General features: G+C 41.6%; 1 protein-coding gene across 1 annotated transcript in view; it reads left to right on the plus strand.

Annotated features, from left to right (window-relative positions):
* The window catches only part of HPN (hepsin), a 28,145-nt gene extending 16,256 nt beyond the window's left edge, over positions 1-11,889 (plus strand). The window contains exons 7-12 of the mRNA XM_070763978.1: positions 1,169-1,334; positions 2,809-2,999; positions 5,557-5,652; positions 6,426-6,568; positions 7,590-7,754; positions 10,811-11,889. Coding sequence (XP_070620079.1) covers positions 1,169-1,334; positions 2,809-2,999; positions 5,557-5,652; positions 6,426-6,568; positions 7,590-7,754; positions 10,811-10,849 — 800 coding nt within the window. The 3' untranslated portion in view covers positions 10,850-11,889. The remainder of the gene's footprint in view (positions 1-1,168; positions 1,335-2,808; positions 3,000-5,556; positions 5,653-6,425; positions 6,569-7,589; positions 7,755-10,810) is intronic.
* The last annotated feature ends 3,251 nt before the right edge of the window (positions 11,890-15,140 follow it).

Raw genomic sequence — 15,140 nt, forward strand, 5'->3', positions numbered from 1 at the left:
ACTCCGTCTTATCCTTGGTCCTCAGGAATAAGATTTCATTCACAAAGTTATGTGGGATGAACAGACGTTGATGGAATTAGCAGAGATGGCTAAATTGACAGTTTTGATGAAAGAAAAGAACATACTTTTGTTTCTACTTGGAAACCGCTTCTGAATTTTGTGCCTGAGGTGGGGAAAAAATTGAGTTTCATTATTATTATTTATTATTTATTATTTATTAGATTTGTAGGCTGCCCCTCTCCGAAAACTCGGAGCGGCTTTTGTACAGTGCAGTCAGGTGGTAGGGAAAGCAAGTAGGATGTTTGGCTGCATAACTAGAGGTATAACAAGCAGGAAGAGGGAGATTATGATCCCGCTATATAGAGCGCTGGTGAGACCACATTTGGAATACTGTGTTCAGTTCTGGAGACCTCACCTACAAAAAGATATTGACAAAATTGAACGGGTCCAAAGATGGGCTACAAGAATGGTGGAAGGTCTTAAGCATAAAACGTATCAGGAAAGACTTAATGAACTCAATCTGTATCGTCTGGAGGACAGAAGGAAAAGGGGGGACATGATCAAAACATTTAAATATGTTAAAGGGTTAAATAAGGTCCAGGAAGGAAGTGTTTTTAATAGGAAAGTGAACACAAGAACAAGGGGACACAATCTGGAGTTAGTTGGGGGAAAGATCAAAAGCAACATGAGAAAATATTATTTTACTGAAAGAGTAGTAGATCCTTGGAACAAACTTCCAGCAGACATGGTAGATAAATCCACAGTAACTGAATTTAAACATGCCTGGGATAAACATATATCCATCCTAAGATAAAATACAGAAAATAGTATAAGGGCAGACTAGATGGACCATGAGGTCTTTTTCTGCCGTCATACTTCTATGTTTTTATGTTTGTGTGTTTCTATTTTGGGTTTTACTGATTAGATAGATTGGTTGTTATAGAAATGGCTACTTTATACTATTATAGAAAAGTAAAAAGTTGAGGTTTGATGTTATTCATTCTACTGCATCAGAGGGAGTTGGAAATCATTTTTTTTCTTCTATTCCTCATTTTTACACTTCTCTCTTCCCCTTTCCCTCTCTTTCATTTCCTGCTATTTGCTTTTTGTATTTTATGTGGGATGCAAATTTGCATCAGAACGGGTATAACTATTGTATGCTTTGCAGACTGTGGACGCAGGAAGTTACCCGTTGACCGGATTGTAGGTGGTCAAGATGCCAGTTTGGGTAAATGGCCGTGGCAAATCAGCCTACGTTACGATGGGACACATCTGTGTGGCGGTTCCATCATCTCAAATGAATGGGTGGTTACAGCCGCTCACTGCTTTCCAGAGTAAGTCCTGGACTAGAGATGTGTATTAAACAGTGCTTCTCAATTATTTTCTGTTACATCCCCCTCAAGGAAGAAATACACATTTTGTGGGCCCCCAACTCTCCGCCCGATCTGCATTACCCAAATTTTGCCCCGCTAAACAATACCGCTTGGCGGGACCCAGGGGAAGAGCCTTCTCTGTGGTGGCCCCCGCCCTCTGGAACCAACTCCCCCCAGAGATTAGAATTGACCCCACCCTCCTTGCCTTTCGTGAGCTTCTTAAAACCCACCTCTGCCACCAGGCATGGGGGAACTGAGATACTCTTTCCCCCTAGGCCTTTACGATTTTATGCATGGTATGTCTGTATGTATATTTGGTTTTTATATTAATGGGTTTTTAATCATTTTTAGTATTGGATTATTATTGTACGCTGTCTTATTGTTGCTGTTAGCCTCCCCGAGTCTCCAGAGAGGGGCGGCATACAAATCCAATAAATAAAATAAATAAATAAGAATAAATAAATAAGAACATAAGAAGAGCCATGTTGAATCAGGCCAAAGCCCATCGAGTCCAGCATTCTGTGTCACACAGTGGCCCACCAATTGTCCAAGGGGATCTTGAGCAGAAAGAGAAGGGAAGACTCTCCCTTTCCCTTGACCCCCAACAAATGGTACTCAAGGGAATCCTGCCTGCCTCAACCAACATAGAGGTGGCACCTGGACATCTGTTTCAATAACCACCAATGCACTTGGCATCCATGAATCTGTCTAATCCCACCAATTGTCCATGGGGATCTTGAGCAGAAAGAGAAGGCAAAACCCTCCCTTTCCCTTGACCCCCAACAAATGGTACTCAAGGGAATCCTGCCTGCCTCAACCAACATAGAGGTGGCACCTGGACATCCGTTTCAATAACCACCGATACACTTGGCATCCATGAATCTGTCTAATCCCACCAATTGTCCAAGGGCGTCTTGAGCAGAAAGAAGGCAAAACCCTCCCTTTCTCTTGACCCCCAACAAATGGTACCCAACGGAATCCTGCCTGCCTCAACCAACATAGAGGCGGCACTTGGACATCCGTTTCAAGAACCACCGATACACTTGGCATCCATGAATCTGTCTAATCCCACCAATTGTCCAAGGGCGTCTTGAGCAGAAAGAAGGCAAAACCCTCCCTTTCTCTTGACCCCCAACAAATGGTACCCAACGGAATCCTGCCTGCCTCAACCAACATAGAGGCGGCACTTGGACATCCGTTTCAAGAACCACCGATACACTTGGCATCCATGAATCTGTCTAATCCCACCAATTGTCCATGGGGATCTTGAGCAGAAAGAGAAGGCAAGACCCTCCCTTTCCCTTGACCCCCAACAAATGGTACTCAAGGGAATCCTGCCTGCCTCAACCAACATAGAGATGGCACTTGGACATCCATTTCAATAACCACCGATACACTTGGCATCCCACCTTCTTCTTTTGGGTCTGCCTTGCAGGAGGAATCGCGTGGTGAACCGTTGGCGGGTGTTTGTGGGTGCCGTATCTCAACAATCCACTAAGGGGCTGCAGATGGATGTGGCCAGCATTGTGTACCATGGTGGGTACAGGCCCTTTGTGGACCCCAATAGTGAGGAGAACAGCAATGACATTGCCTTGTTGCGCTTGGCCACACCACTCTCATTTAATGGTGAGTGTCAACTCTTTTGCTGCCTCATGGTTGCCATGAACTTTGGGGGAAGTAAATAGACTGGCTAGCAGTCAAAACAAAAAGCTTTCTCGTGAGAACCAAGGTCATCCCAACAGGTGACAGTTGGAGGAGGAGAGGAGTGACCAAGAAACCCTTGGTCAAACGCCAGTACAGTAGGGAAAGGCAGTAGGGAAAGCAAGTAGGATGCTTGGCTGCATAGCTAGAGGTATAACAAGCAGGAAGGAGGGAGGTTGTGATCCTGCTGTATAGAGCGCTGGTGAGGCCCCATTTGGAGTACTGTGTTCAGTTCTGGAGACCTCACCTACAAAAAGATATTGACAAAATTGAACGGGTCCAAAGACGGGCTACAAAAATGGTGGAAGGTCTTAAGCATAAAACTTACCAGGAAAGACTTCATGAACTCAATCTGTATATTCTGGAGGACAGAAGGGAAAGGGGGGACAAGATTGAAACATTTAAATATGTTAGAGGGTTAAATAAGGTTCAGGAGGGAAGTGTTTTTAATAGGAAAGTGAACCCAAGAACAAGGGCTCCCAATCTGAGGTTATGTGGGGGAAAGATCAGAAGCAATGTGAGAAAAATATTTGACTGAAAGAGTAGTAGATGCTTGGAACAAACTTCCAGCAGACGTGGTTGGTAAATCCACAGTAACTGAATTTAAACATGCCTGGGATAAACATCTATCCATCCTAAGATAAAATACAGGAAATAGTTTAAGGGCCGACTAGATGGACCATGAGGTCTTTTTCTGCCATCAATCTTCTATGTTTGGATGTTAATTGGACAATGTGACCTATGATACTTTGGGGGGGGGGGACAACTGCTCTATTCATAAAGTCAGAAACGTGAGAAAACTTTCAGAGTTGGTTTTCACTAGCTGTGCCAATATGAGGTGTCCAATAAACATGTTCTTTGAGGAATCTCTGCAAGGGGGCCGTGAGTATAGAGATCAATTCCATCCGTTGCCAAGAATGATTGATTAGGCGAATGTGAATGCTTGTGTGGGATAAATGGTTTTTTTTAAAAAATTTTCTAGTTTTTATAGTAATTTTAATATTAGATTTCTATACATGTGTATCAAACTGTATTTATTATGTTGTACGCCACCCTGAGTCATTTGAGAAAAGTGGCATAGAAATCTAATTAATAAATAAATAAAATAAATAAATAAAATCTACTTGCTTTTGGTGGATAAATTACTTGGAAGGCTGACAGTGAGAATATTGCTGGGCAGGAGTTGGGTGAATCAAGACCTCACAATGGAAAGTCCACCCATCCTCTATTTATGTGCAACATCTTCACAATGGTGCAAAAGAATAGAGGAGGGAGTAGCATTAGGTTTGTTTGCCACCAAACAAATGCGAACATAAGCGCACTAGAGTGCCTTCCATTCCCTGTCCTATAAGTCTCTCGTATATCTCGTATTTCTTCTCTACTATATCCTCTATAACCTTCATTGTGTATTATTGTGTATTGGACAAAATAACTAAGTAAGTAAGTAAGTAAGTAAGTAAGTAAGTAAGTAAGTAAGTAAGTAAGTAAGTAAATAACCGCACGAATCCCAGCGGCCGATAAGGTCCCACAGAGTTGGTCTTCTCCGGGTCCCGTCGACCAAACAATGTCGTTTGGCGGGCCCCAGGGGAAGAGCCTTCTCTGTGGTGGCCCCAGCCCTCTGGAATCAACTCCCCCCAGAGATTAGAACAGCCCCCACCCTCCTTGTCTTTCGTAAATTACTCAAGACCCACCTTTGACGCCAGGCATGGGGGAGTTAAGATATTCTTTCCCCCTAGGCCATTACAAGTTATGCATGGTATGTTTGTGTGTATGTTTGGTTTTTTATAACAAGGGTTTTTAGTTGTTTTATTAAATTGGATTGTTACATGTTGTTTTACCACTGTTGTTAGCCACCCCGAGTCTGTGGAGAGGGGCGGCATACAAATCCAATAAATAAATAGATAGATAGATAGATAGATAGATAGATAGATAGATAGATAAATTTTATTAAATAAATAAATAAATATTTATTAAATAAATAAATAAATATTTATTAAATAAATAAATATTTATTAAATAAATAAATATTTATTAAATAAATAAATATTTATTAAATAAATAAATATTTATTAAATAAATAAATATTTATTAAATAAATAAATAAATATTTATTAAATAAATAATTTTTTATTAAATAAATAATTTTTTATTAAATAAATAATTTTTTATTAAACAAACAAATAATTTTTTATTAAATAAATAAATATTTATTAAATAAAGGCGGGATTTAAAAAATCTTAAATCCCCTCTGAGATGTTGACCTTGACCTGGTCATCTTCTCTCTAAAGTTGTGGAAGGCCAGCACCCTCTAGTGAAAATTCCATTGAAAGTCACTTATCTTTTGTGGAATTACTTCAATTCATAAATTATCTCTTGCTAAAAAAACCCAACAGACACATGGAAAAACAATCCTACCCAAGATAGCAATGTGTTTTTGATTAGTTTTTGTTTTGTTCTTAGTTTTATTTGTTTTTACTTACAGAATTTATTCAGCCTATCTGCCTCCCAGCATTGGGGCAAACTTTGGTGGATGGCAAGATCTGTACAGTGACGGGTTGGGGCAACACACAATACTATGGTAAGGTGGTCTTGCTGCTACGAGATGGCAGTAGCGTTTGTACAGTTGGTGTTCTCAATCAAGAGCTTAATTAGGTTGAAAAGTTCTGCTTTTTTGATGAAGGGAGGGAGGAAGGGAGGTAGAAAGAAGGGAAGTGAGTACGAGGGGGGAAGGGAGGGAGGGAGGAAGGAAGGAAGAAGGAAGGATGGGAGAAGGGAGGAAGGAAGAAGTAAGGAAGGGGGAGGGAGGGAGGGAGGGAGGGAGGGAGGAAGGAAGGAAGGAAGGAAGGAAGGAAGGAAGGTCTGGCCAAAAGGAAGAAAAAGACACACAAAACAAGGGGACTATTTGTAAGAAGCCAAGAGGCTGAACTTAATTATAGTTTATAGTTTATAGTTTATTAGATTTGTAGGCCGCCCCTCTTCGAAGACCCGGGGCGGCTCACAACATAACAGCAATACAATACATTACAAATCCAATAATAAAAATTAAATAAACTTAAGAAAGCATTAATAACATAATAAAATCCCTAACCATGCAGTCATACACATTCAAACCAACATAAACCTATATCTCACTCATGACTTTAAGCCTCACAACTGCCATTAAGCGAAATGGTCTTTCCCAAAGCCAAAAATCAGCTGGCCAGCGCATGCATGCACACTGGAGCTGACACAGGAAAATCCCTCACGTGGCCTCCAATATGGCTCCGCGTGCCATCTGTGGCACCCGTGCATGGGTTCGCCATCACCGATCTAGAGAATCGGAGCCGTTTCTAATTCCTCCTCTTTTTGTAGGCCAACAGTCTGACGTCCTTCAAGAGGCCAGTGTACCCATCATCAGCACCACTATCTGCAATGGGCCCGATTATTATGGCAGTCAGATAAGGCCCAGGATGTTTTGCGCTGGTTTTGCAGCTGGAGGCACAGATGCTTGCCAGGTACGGTCAGTTTGGCATGCTGGTTGGAGAATGATGAGAGCTAAAGGCCCTCCTGTTTTAAAATTGTCCTGGTTAAGGAACGCTGCTCTGGAAGTTAGTATTAGTACCTTCAACTTGGTGCTCACTAGACATTGGCAGGAAAAATTGCTTCCACTTTTCTACTTAAGAACCTGGTCACAGAACGAATTAAGTTCTTAAGTAGAGGTATCGCTGTACTTGTAATGTTCCAAACCTATGAAATGGAAGTTCAGTTTCTGCTTCCTGTTTCTGCTCCTAAACTTTCTTTTTATTATCTTGTTTCTGTTCACCATCATAGCTTTCCCAGACATTATTATTATTATTATTATTATTATTATTATTATTATTATTATTATTATTTATTGGATTTGTATGCCGCCCCTCTCCGCAGACTCGGGGCGGCTAACAACAATGATAAAAAACATGTAACAATCCAATTTAATAAAACAACTAAAACCCCTTATTATAAAAACCAAACATACACACAAACATACCATGCATAACTTGTAATGGCCTAGGGGAAGGAATATCCTCACTCCCCCATGCCTGGCGACAAAGGTGGGTCTTGAGTAATTTGCGAAAGACAAGGAGGGTGGGGGCCGTTCTAATCTCTGGGGGAAGTTGATTCCCGAGGGCTGGGGCTGCCACAGAGAAGGCTCTTCCCCTGGGGCCCGCCAAACGACATTGTTTGGTCGACGGGACCCGGAGAAGGCCAACTCTGTGGGACCTTATTGGCCGCTGGGTTTCGTGCGGTAGAAGGCGGTTCTGGATGTATTCTGGCCCAGTGCCATGTAGGGCTTTAAAGGTCATGACATTTAGCTGTGCTGGATTAAAACTCCCAATAAAACTTTTTCAAAACAAAACAAAAAAACCTCCCATCCTCTCCAGACAGCAAGGCTACCTTGGCTTTAAATTCTGGGATAGCAGTGCAGTGAATAGGGAAGTGAGGATGATAATGCAAATGCAGGTTTTCCTTTTAACCTCGGTTTCTTCCACTTGACAGGGAGACAGTGGTGGCCCTTTTATGTGTGAAGACGGCATTTCACAAGTGTCGCGTTGGCGGCTATGTGGCATTGTGAGCTGGGGCACAGGCTGTGCCCTGGCCAATAAGCCTGGAGTCTACACCACGGTTAATGATTTCCATGGGTGGGTCCACCACACAATGAAGGTAAATAGCATTTGAATGGAGAAGATGCTGTGGGAATCAGTGATTGCATTCACACATAATGTTTAATCCACGTGCTAAGTTTGGTTTAAACTTTGGTTCATTGACAATGGTGTGTAGAATGTTGTGCAAACTCAGTCTGTTCGATGAGTTTGTTTCTGGGCACAAATCATCCAAATTGATTAATTCAGTTGTAAGAATAGAATAGAATTTTATTGGCCAAGGGTGATTGGACACACAAGAAATTTGTCTTGGTGCATATGCTCTCAGCGTCCATAAAAGAAAAAGATACATTGGTCAAGAATCATGTGGTGCAACACTTAATAGTTGTCATAGGGGTCAAATAAACAATGAAGAAACAATCAATATTAAGGGGCGTGCATAAGTGCACCAGTGTGCCTTCCGTCCCCTGTCCAATTGTCTCTCCTTGTCTCATTTATCTTTTCTTCCTTTCAAATATGTTTACCTATACTTTTATATCTTTTCTTCTATTCTTTTATTTATTTATATTGCTATGTATCTATTCTCTTCAATGTGTATTATGTATTGGACTAAATAAATAAATAAAATAATAAAAATCTTAGGATACAAGCAACAAGTTACAGTCATACAGTCCCAAGTGGGAGGAAAAGGATGATAGGAATGATGAGAAAAACTAATAGAAATAGAAGTGCAGTTTAGTAAAAAGTCTGACAGTGTTGAGGGAATTATTTGTTTAGTAGAGTGATGGCGTTCGGGGAAAAACTGTTCTTGTGTCTAGTTGTCTTGGGGTAAGGTGAAGAATATCGTCACAACACAATCAATAAATATGATTGGATGACTTATATGCACCCATCATTAGGTGTTGTACCTTATGATTCTTGATGAACTTATTTTTTCTTTGATGTACACTGAGAGCATATGCACCCAGACAAATTCCTTGTGTGTCCAATCACACCTGGCCAATAAAGAAGTCTGTTCTGTTCTATTCTATTCATTTAAATATATAGACAAGATTGAAGCGGGAGGAAGAATTTTGCTATCTAGGGTTTGACATTCTGTTTACCACATCAGGGGTGGGCTGCTGCCCGGACCGAGGGCAACACAGTGGGGTAGCCAAAATGGAGCTCCATACCAGGGCACCCAATTTGCACTGAAAGATGTTGAAAGAACATCTTTCAACTTGACTGTAAAAAATATGACTTCAGTAACCGAGTTGTCGAAGTGTGGAACTCATTACTGGGCTCCATAGTGTCATCCCCAAACCCCCAACACTTTACCCTTAGATTATCTACGGTTGACCTATCCAGATTCCTAAGAGGTCAGTAAGGGGCGAGTACAAGTGCACTAGAGTGCCTTCCATCCCGTGTCCTATTGGTCTCCTATGTCTCCTATACCTTTCTTCTATTCCTATATCTCTTCTTCTATTCTTTCATTGATATGTTCTATTACTTTATCTTCTTTTCTATTCTTTCTTAGATATATTTTACTATGAGTATCTCCTCTATAACCTTCATCATGTATTTTACTATGTGTATACTGTATAAATATATACCCACTAAAACCTTCATTGTGTATTGGACAAAATAAATAAATAAAATAAATAAATAAATAAATAAAGTGCAGGGCGTCCTGCATAGGCCACGCCCACAGTGCAGTAGTAAAAATTTAGGTAGCCCTTCACTGAGCACAGTCCTAGTTTAATGAAGGGTAGATGTTGGGTCAGTTAAATTATTAGTCACACCTTCCCTTCTGAACCAGTATTTGACCCCCATAGCTTCAACAGTGATTTTCCATCACTGATCTGAATAATTGGGGAAAAGAAGTAAAACATGGACATGGATCAGTTCTTCTTTTAGTTAATTTTCATTATTCTCCCATGTTGGTTGGAAACAGTAACGGGTTGCAGCTGGTACGGCCCAATACGGCATCCCGGTAGCGAAAATGGAGCTGCACACGCAGCTCAAGCTGACCGGTGGGCTGGCACACACATCGGCATGACATTTGGCTTTGGGGCATGTGTTGAAAACCAAATCTCGTGACCATGTGTGTGCAAGTGACATTTTGGTGATTCTCGCCATTTGCCAGTATAGGCAAAAATCACCAAAATCTCGCTTGTATGCCTGTCCTCACGCGAGATTTGGCTAATGGTGCATGCGCAGGCGCCAAATCTCACACTGATGTGTGCATGCCCGCTAGATGCGTGCACGCCCACGTTGGTCACCAGGAGCGTTCCGGTAGCGCCCCCACCTGGTTGGAGGTGATGGAAATCAGAAGTTACACTCTCTGAAGCCTACCATGTTGAGTGTTCCATCGAGCTCTCTGGCAGACTCCTCCCAAAAATTCACAGGTACAAATTTCAGACACACACACACGTTTGAAAATTCAAAACAATGTTCTTTATAATGAAAATTCCCTTAACCTAAGCCCTCTTTTGGTATAGCCAAGAGCATTCGTCTCCAAACAAACTGGTAATTTGTACAAGTCCCTTATCAGTTCTGTGATACTTAGCTTGCAGCTGTGAGGCAATTCACAGTCCTTCTTCTTTCACAAAGTGAAACACACTTTGCCCTGGTTTAGTTTCAAAGCGGGGAAAAATCAGCACACAAAAGGTCAAAGTCAGCAAAGCAGTCACGAAACACAATGATCAGATAATCCTCCACAATGGCCAAACCCACAGGCTGCTATTTATAGCAGCCTCACTAATGACCACAGCCCCACCCAACCACAGGTGGCTTCATTTTCTTTGATAATAATCTCTCAGTTGTTGCTGCCTATGCATCGCTCTCCGCATGCGTGGCTGTATCATTTACTGTTGTTCTGAATCCAAGGAGGAGCAAGATAATTGATCTCCTTCTGAGCTGTCTGCCACACTCTCCTCCTCCCTGTCACTCATGTCTTCTTGGTCAGAGGAGCCTTCATCAGCAGATTCCACCGGGGGCAAAACAGGCCTGCAGCATGTGGATGTCTCCCCCACATCCACAGCCCTTGGGGCAGGAGCTGGGCCAGAGCTAACCACAACATTGAGGAAGGCTGGAGATGCTTCATCTACATTTGTCTCCTTGTCTTCTTTTCTGCAGACCAACTCCCACCTTAGTGGCTTGGTGATTCAGCAATGAAATGCATGGAACTGACCCTCTCCCTTTCCTGGGAATTTCTGCCTTAAGAAGACGGAGAACAATCAAGGAAGATTGGAGGGAAAAACAAAGAAGAACGGACATATCGATACCTCTGGCTTGGCCAAATGAGCAGAATGGGACAGAAAGGCCTTTGCCAGTTGCTAAAACTCTCTCGGCTATTTCAGGCTTTTGAGAAGATGCTTTTCGTCGGTTACATTGTCTTCATGGAGCTTCTGTTCCTCCAGCTGCTCATCTATGGATGAGTTGAACAGAATGCAAAGTTGAAGGGACCTTGGGGGTCTTCCACTCCAACCCCTTGCTCAAGCAGGAAACCCTATACCCATAATGGCGAACCTATGGCTACATGTGGCGCATGGAGCGGCTCCAGTGATGGGCTGCTGGTTACGTGGACTGGTGCGCAGCTACAGTTGGAAAAATGGGAGCTGCGTGCGCAGCTGTGCATCACAGGCGTGCACATGTTCATCCATGCTTGAGATTTGGCTTTTGCGCATGTGCAGAAAGAGAAATTTCATGTCAGGGTGCACGAGAGAGTGAGATTTCGGCAATTGTTGCTGGTTTGCCAAAATGGGCAAAATCTCACTCGCTCGTGCATCCTCATGCAAGATTTTTGTAGCTGCGCATAAGCAGAACTGAATCTCGCACTGATGGGTGTGTGCATGCTCGCCAGACGCACCCATGCCTGCAACCAGTAGCACTGAAGACAAGCGGTCCTTCACTGGTGGAGCCATATCTGAAGGCACATGAGGCATTGCCTATGTCAGCTCCAGTTCGCATGTGCCTGCTTGCTACCGGTTTTTTGGGCTTCTGGAGGACGAGGGAGGTCATTTTCGCCTTGCCCAGATTTCAGGAAAAATTTTGGAGCCTTAGGTGGCAAAAAACAGATCCAATGACCCAATCAGAAGTTCAGAAACGAAAAAGCACCTTTCGGACATGATATGGATGACTAAGAATCTCCATAAACCCTCATATGTATTTCATATGTGTAACGATCACAATAAAATAAACTGGTTTTCATTGTGGACAGTTCTTGAAATGTTCATGTGGATTTGCCTAACAATCCACATCGAAAATGGGGTTCTCCAAGTCAATTTAACTAAGGCTGAGCAGGGACAGGTTACAAGCGGTGTGCCACAAGGGTCTGTTCTGGGTCCTATTCTTTTTAATATGTTTGTGAGTGACATAGGGGAAGGTTTGGTAGGGAAGGTTTGCCTATTTGCCAATGACTATAAAGTGTGCAATAAGTTTGATATTCCTGGAGGCGTCTGTAATATGGTAAATGATTTAGCTTTACTAGATAAATGGTCAAAGCAATGTAAACTGCAGTTTAATTTTTCCAAATGTAAAATAATGCACTTGGGGAAAAGGAATCCTCAATCTGAGTATTGCATTGGCAGTTCTGTGTTAGCAAAAACTTCAGAAGAAAAGGATTTAGGTGTAGTGATTTCAGACAGTCTCAAAATGGGTGAACAGTGCAGTCAGGCGGTAGGGGAAGCAAGTAGGATGCTTGGCTGCATAGCTAGAGGTATAACAAGAAGGAAGAGGGAGGTTGTGATCCTGCTGTATAGAGCGCTGGTGAGACCACATTTGGAGTACTGTGTTCAGTTCTGGAGACCTCATTTACAAAAAGATATTGACAAAATTGAACGGGTCTAAAGACGGGCTACAAGAATGGTGGAAGGTCTTAAGCATAAAACGTATCAGGAAAGACTTAATGAACTCAATCTGTATAGTCTGGAGGACAGAAGGAAAAGGGGGGACATGATTGAAACATTTAAATATGTTAAAGGGTTAAATAAGGTCCAGGAGGGAAGGGTTTTTAATAGGAAAGTGAACACAAGAACAAGGGGACACAATCTGAAGTTAGTTGGGGGAAAGATCATAAGCAACATGAGAAAATATTATTTTACTGAAAGAGTAGTAGATTCTTGGAACAAACTTCTACTTATTTATCTACTGTGGTAGATAAATCCACAGTAACTGAATTTAAACATGCCTGGGATAAACATAGATCCATCCTAAGATAAAATACAGAAAATAGTATAAGGGCAGACTAGATGGACCATGAGGGTTTTTTTCTGCCATCAGATTTCTATGTTTCTATGACTTGTATCTCATTATTTCCCCCCAATAATAGCCTGCCAATATCCTTGCAAAGAATTATATCCTTGTATGGTTTTTTTTAAAAAAAGAAACATATTTGGGTATTTTACACAAAAACAGTACATGTATTTTATTCTCAGGGCTTTCTTGCCTTTGGAGAACAATTGCTGTCTAGGCCAGAGGGTCTCCAATCTTAGCAACTTTTAGACCTGTGGACTTCAACTCCCAGAATTCCTCAGCCAGCAAAGCAAAGCTGGCTGAGGAATTCTGGGAATTGAAGTCCACAGGTCTTAAAGTTGTCAAGGTTGGAGACCCCCTAGCCTAGGCAACCATGTCTTGGTGAGTCCATTTAGAGATGTTCATTCTGGAATGCTCAACACATTGAAATTGTTTGGGACAATCACGGTTGCAGCCTGTACCAGGATCTACATAAATCTACTTCATGACCTGTCTCATCAATCTTTGGTGCCTTATGTGTAGGTCTCAATAGTTAGCAGCACCCTTCACTAATTTCAGATCGGCTGGAGAGGTCACTGTGTCTGCTCAAGGAGCTAGCTCTGAGTAAGGAATGCCCTTTTTCTTTCTTTTCCTAGAGTGGCAGGATAATAAGGATTAGTCTTCCCTGAGGCCCCATAGCTTGTGGAAACAATGCTAGCGTTACAGGAGAGAGATTGGACATCCGCTTAAGGGAGAGGAAAAGTTCGCAGAATAGTTAATTCCTGGTTAATGGTTAACTGAACTCTTTTTTTCTCTCCCACCATTACTTAACTAGCAGCCAAGAATATCCAGAATTTAGGTCTAATTAAATTAAATTAAATTAAACAATTAATCTATTAGTTTATATTTGCTTCACAAATCTGCCTCCTGTTCATGGCAGTTTCTCGTATATTTGATCTTTAAATCTGTTCCATGCCTTGCTTGCGTCCTTTCATTAAAAGCAAAGAACATTTTCCCATGAAATGCATGCCTTTCCTCTAATACAGATGATCCTCGACTTACAACCACAGCTGAGCCCAAAATTTCTTGGCTAAGTGAGACGGTTGTTAAAAAGTGAATTTTGCTCCAATTTAGAACATTTCCTGCCATAGTTCTTAAGTGAATCATAGAAACATAGAAACATAGAAGACTGACGGCAGAAAAAGACCTCATGGTCCATCTAGTCTGCCCTTATACTATTTCCTGTATTTTATCTTACAATGGATATATGCTTATCCCAGGCATGTTTAAATTCGGTTACTGTGGATTTACCAACCACGTCTGCTGGAAGTTTGTTCCAAGGATCTACTACTCTTTCAGTAAAATAATATTTTCTCATGTTGCCTTTGATCTTTCCCCCAACTAACTTCAGATTGTGTCCCCTTGTTCTTGTGTTCACTTTCCTATTAAAAACACTTCCCTCCTGAACCTTATTTAACCCTTAACATATTTAAATGTTTCGATCATGTCCCCCCTTTTCCTTCTGTCCTCCAGACTATACAGATTGAGTTCATTAAGTCTTTCCTGATACATTTTATACTTAAGACCTTCCACCATTCTTGTAGCCCGTCTTTGGACCCGTTCAATTTTGTCAATATCTTTTTGTAGGTGAGGTCTCCAGAACTGAACACAGTATTCCAAATGTGGTCTCACCAGCGCTCTATATAAGGGGATCACAATCTCCCTCTTCCTGCTTGTTATACCTCTAGCTATGCAGCCAAGTATCCTACTTGCTTTTCCTACTGCCCGACCACACTGCTCACCCATTTTGAGACTGTCAGAAATCACTACCCCTAAATCCTTCTCTTCTGAAGTTTTTGGTAACACAGAATTGCCAATGCAATACTCAGATTGAGGATTCCTTTTCCCCAAGTGCATTATTTTACATTTGGAAACATTAAACTGCAATTTCCATTGCTTTGACCATTTATCTAGTAAAGCTAAATCATTTACTACAACCTGTACCTTTTTTTTAATTTATTCATTTGTCCGATACACAAATACATAGGAAGAAAGATAGACATGTGATAATATAAAAGAGGGTGAAAGTAAACTTAGAGGAGAGGATATATGAAAGGAAGAGAATATATATTATAGGTGAAGGAAAGGAAAGACAATTGGACAGGGGACAAAAGGCACACCAGTGCACTTATGTATGCCCCTTACTGACCTCTTAGGAACCTGGAGAGGTCAA

This window comes from Erythrolamprus reginae, chromosome 11 (genome assembly GCF_031021105.1).
Source record: "Erythrolamprus reginae isolate rEryReg1 chromosome 11, rEryReg1.hap1, whole genome shotgun sequence".
NCBI classification, from domain to species: Eukaryota; Metazoa; Chordata; class Lepidosauria; order Squamata; family Dipsadidae; genus Erythrolamprus; species Erythrolamprus reginae.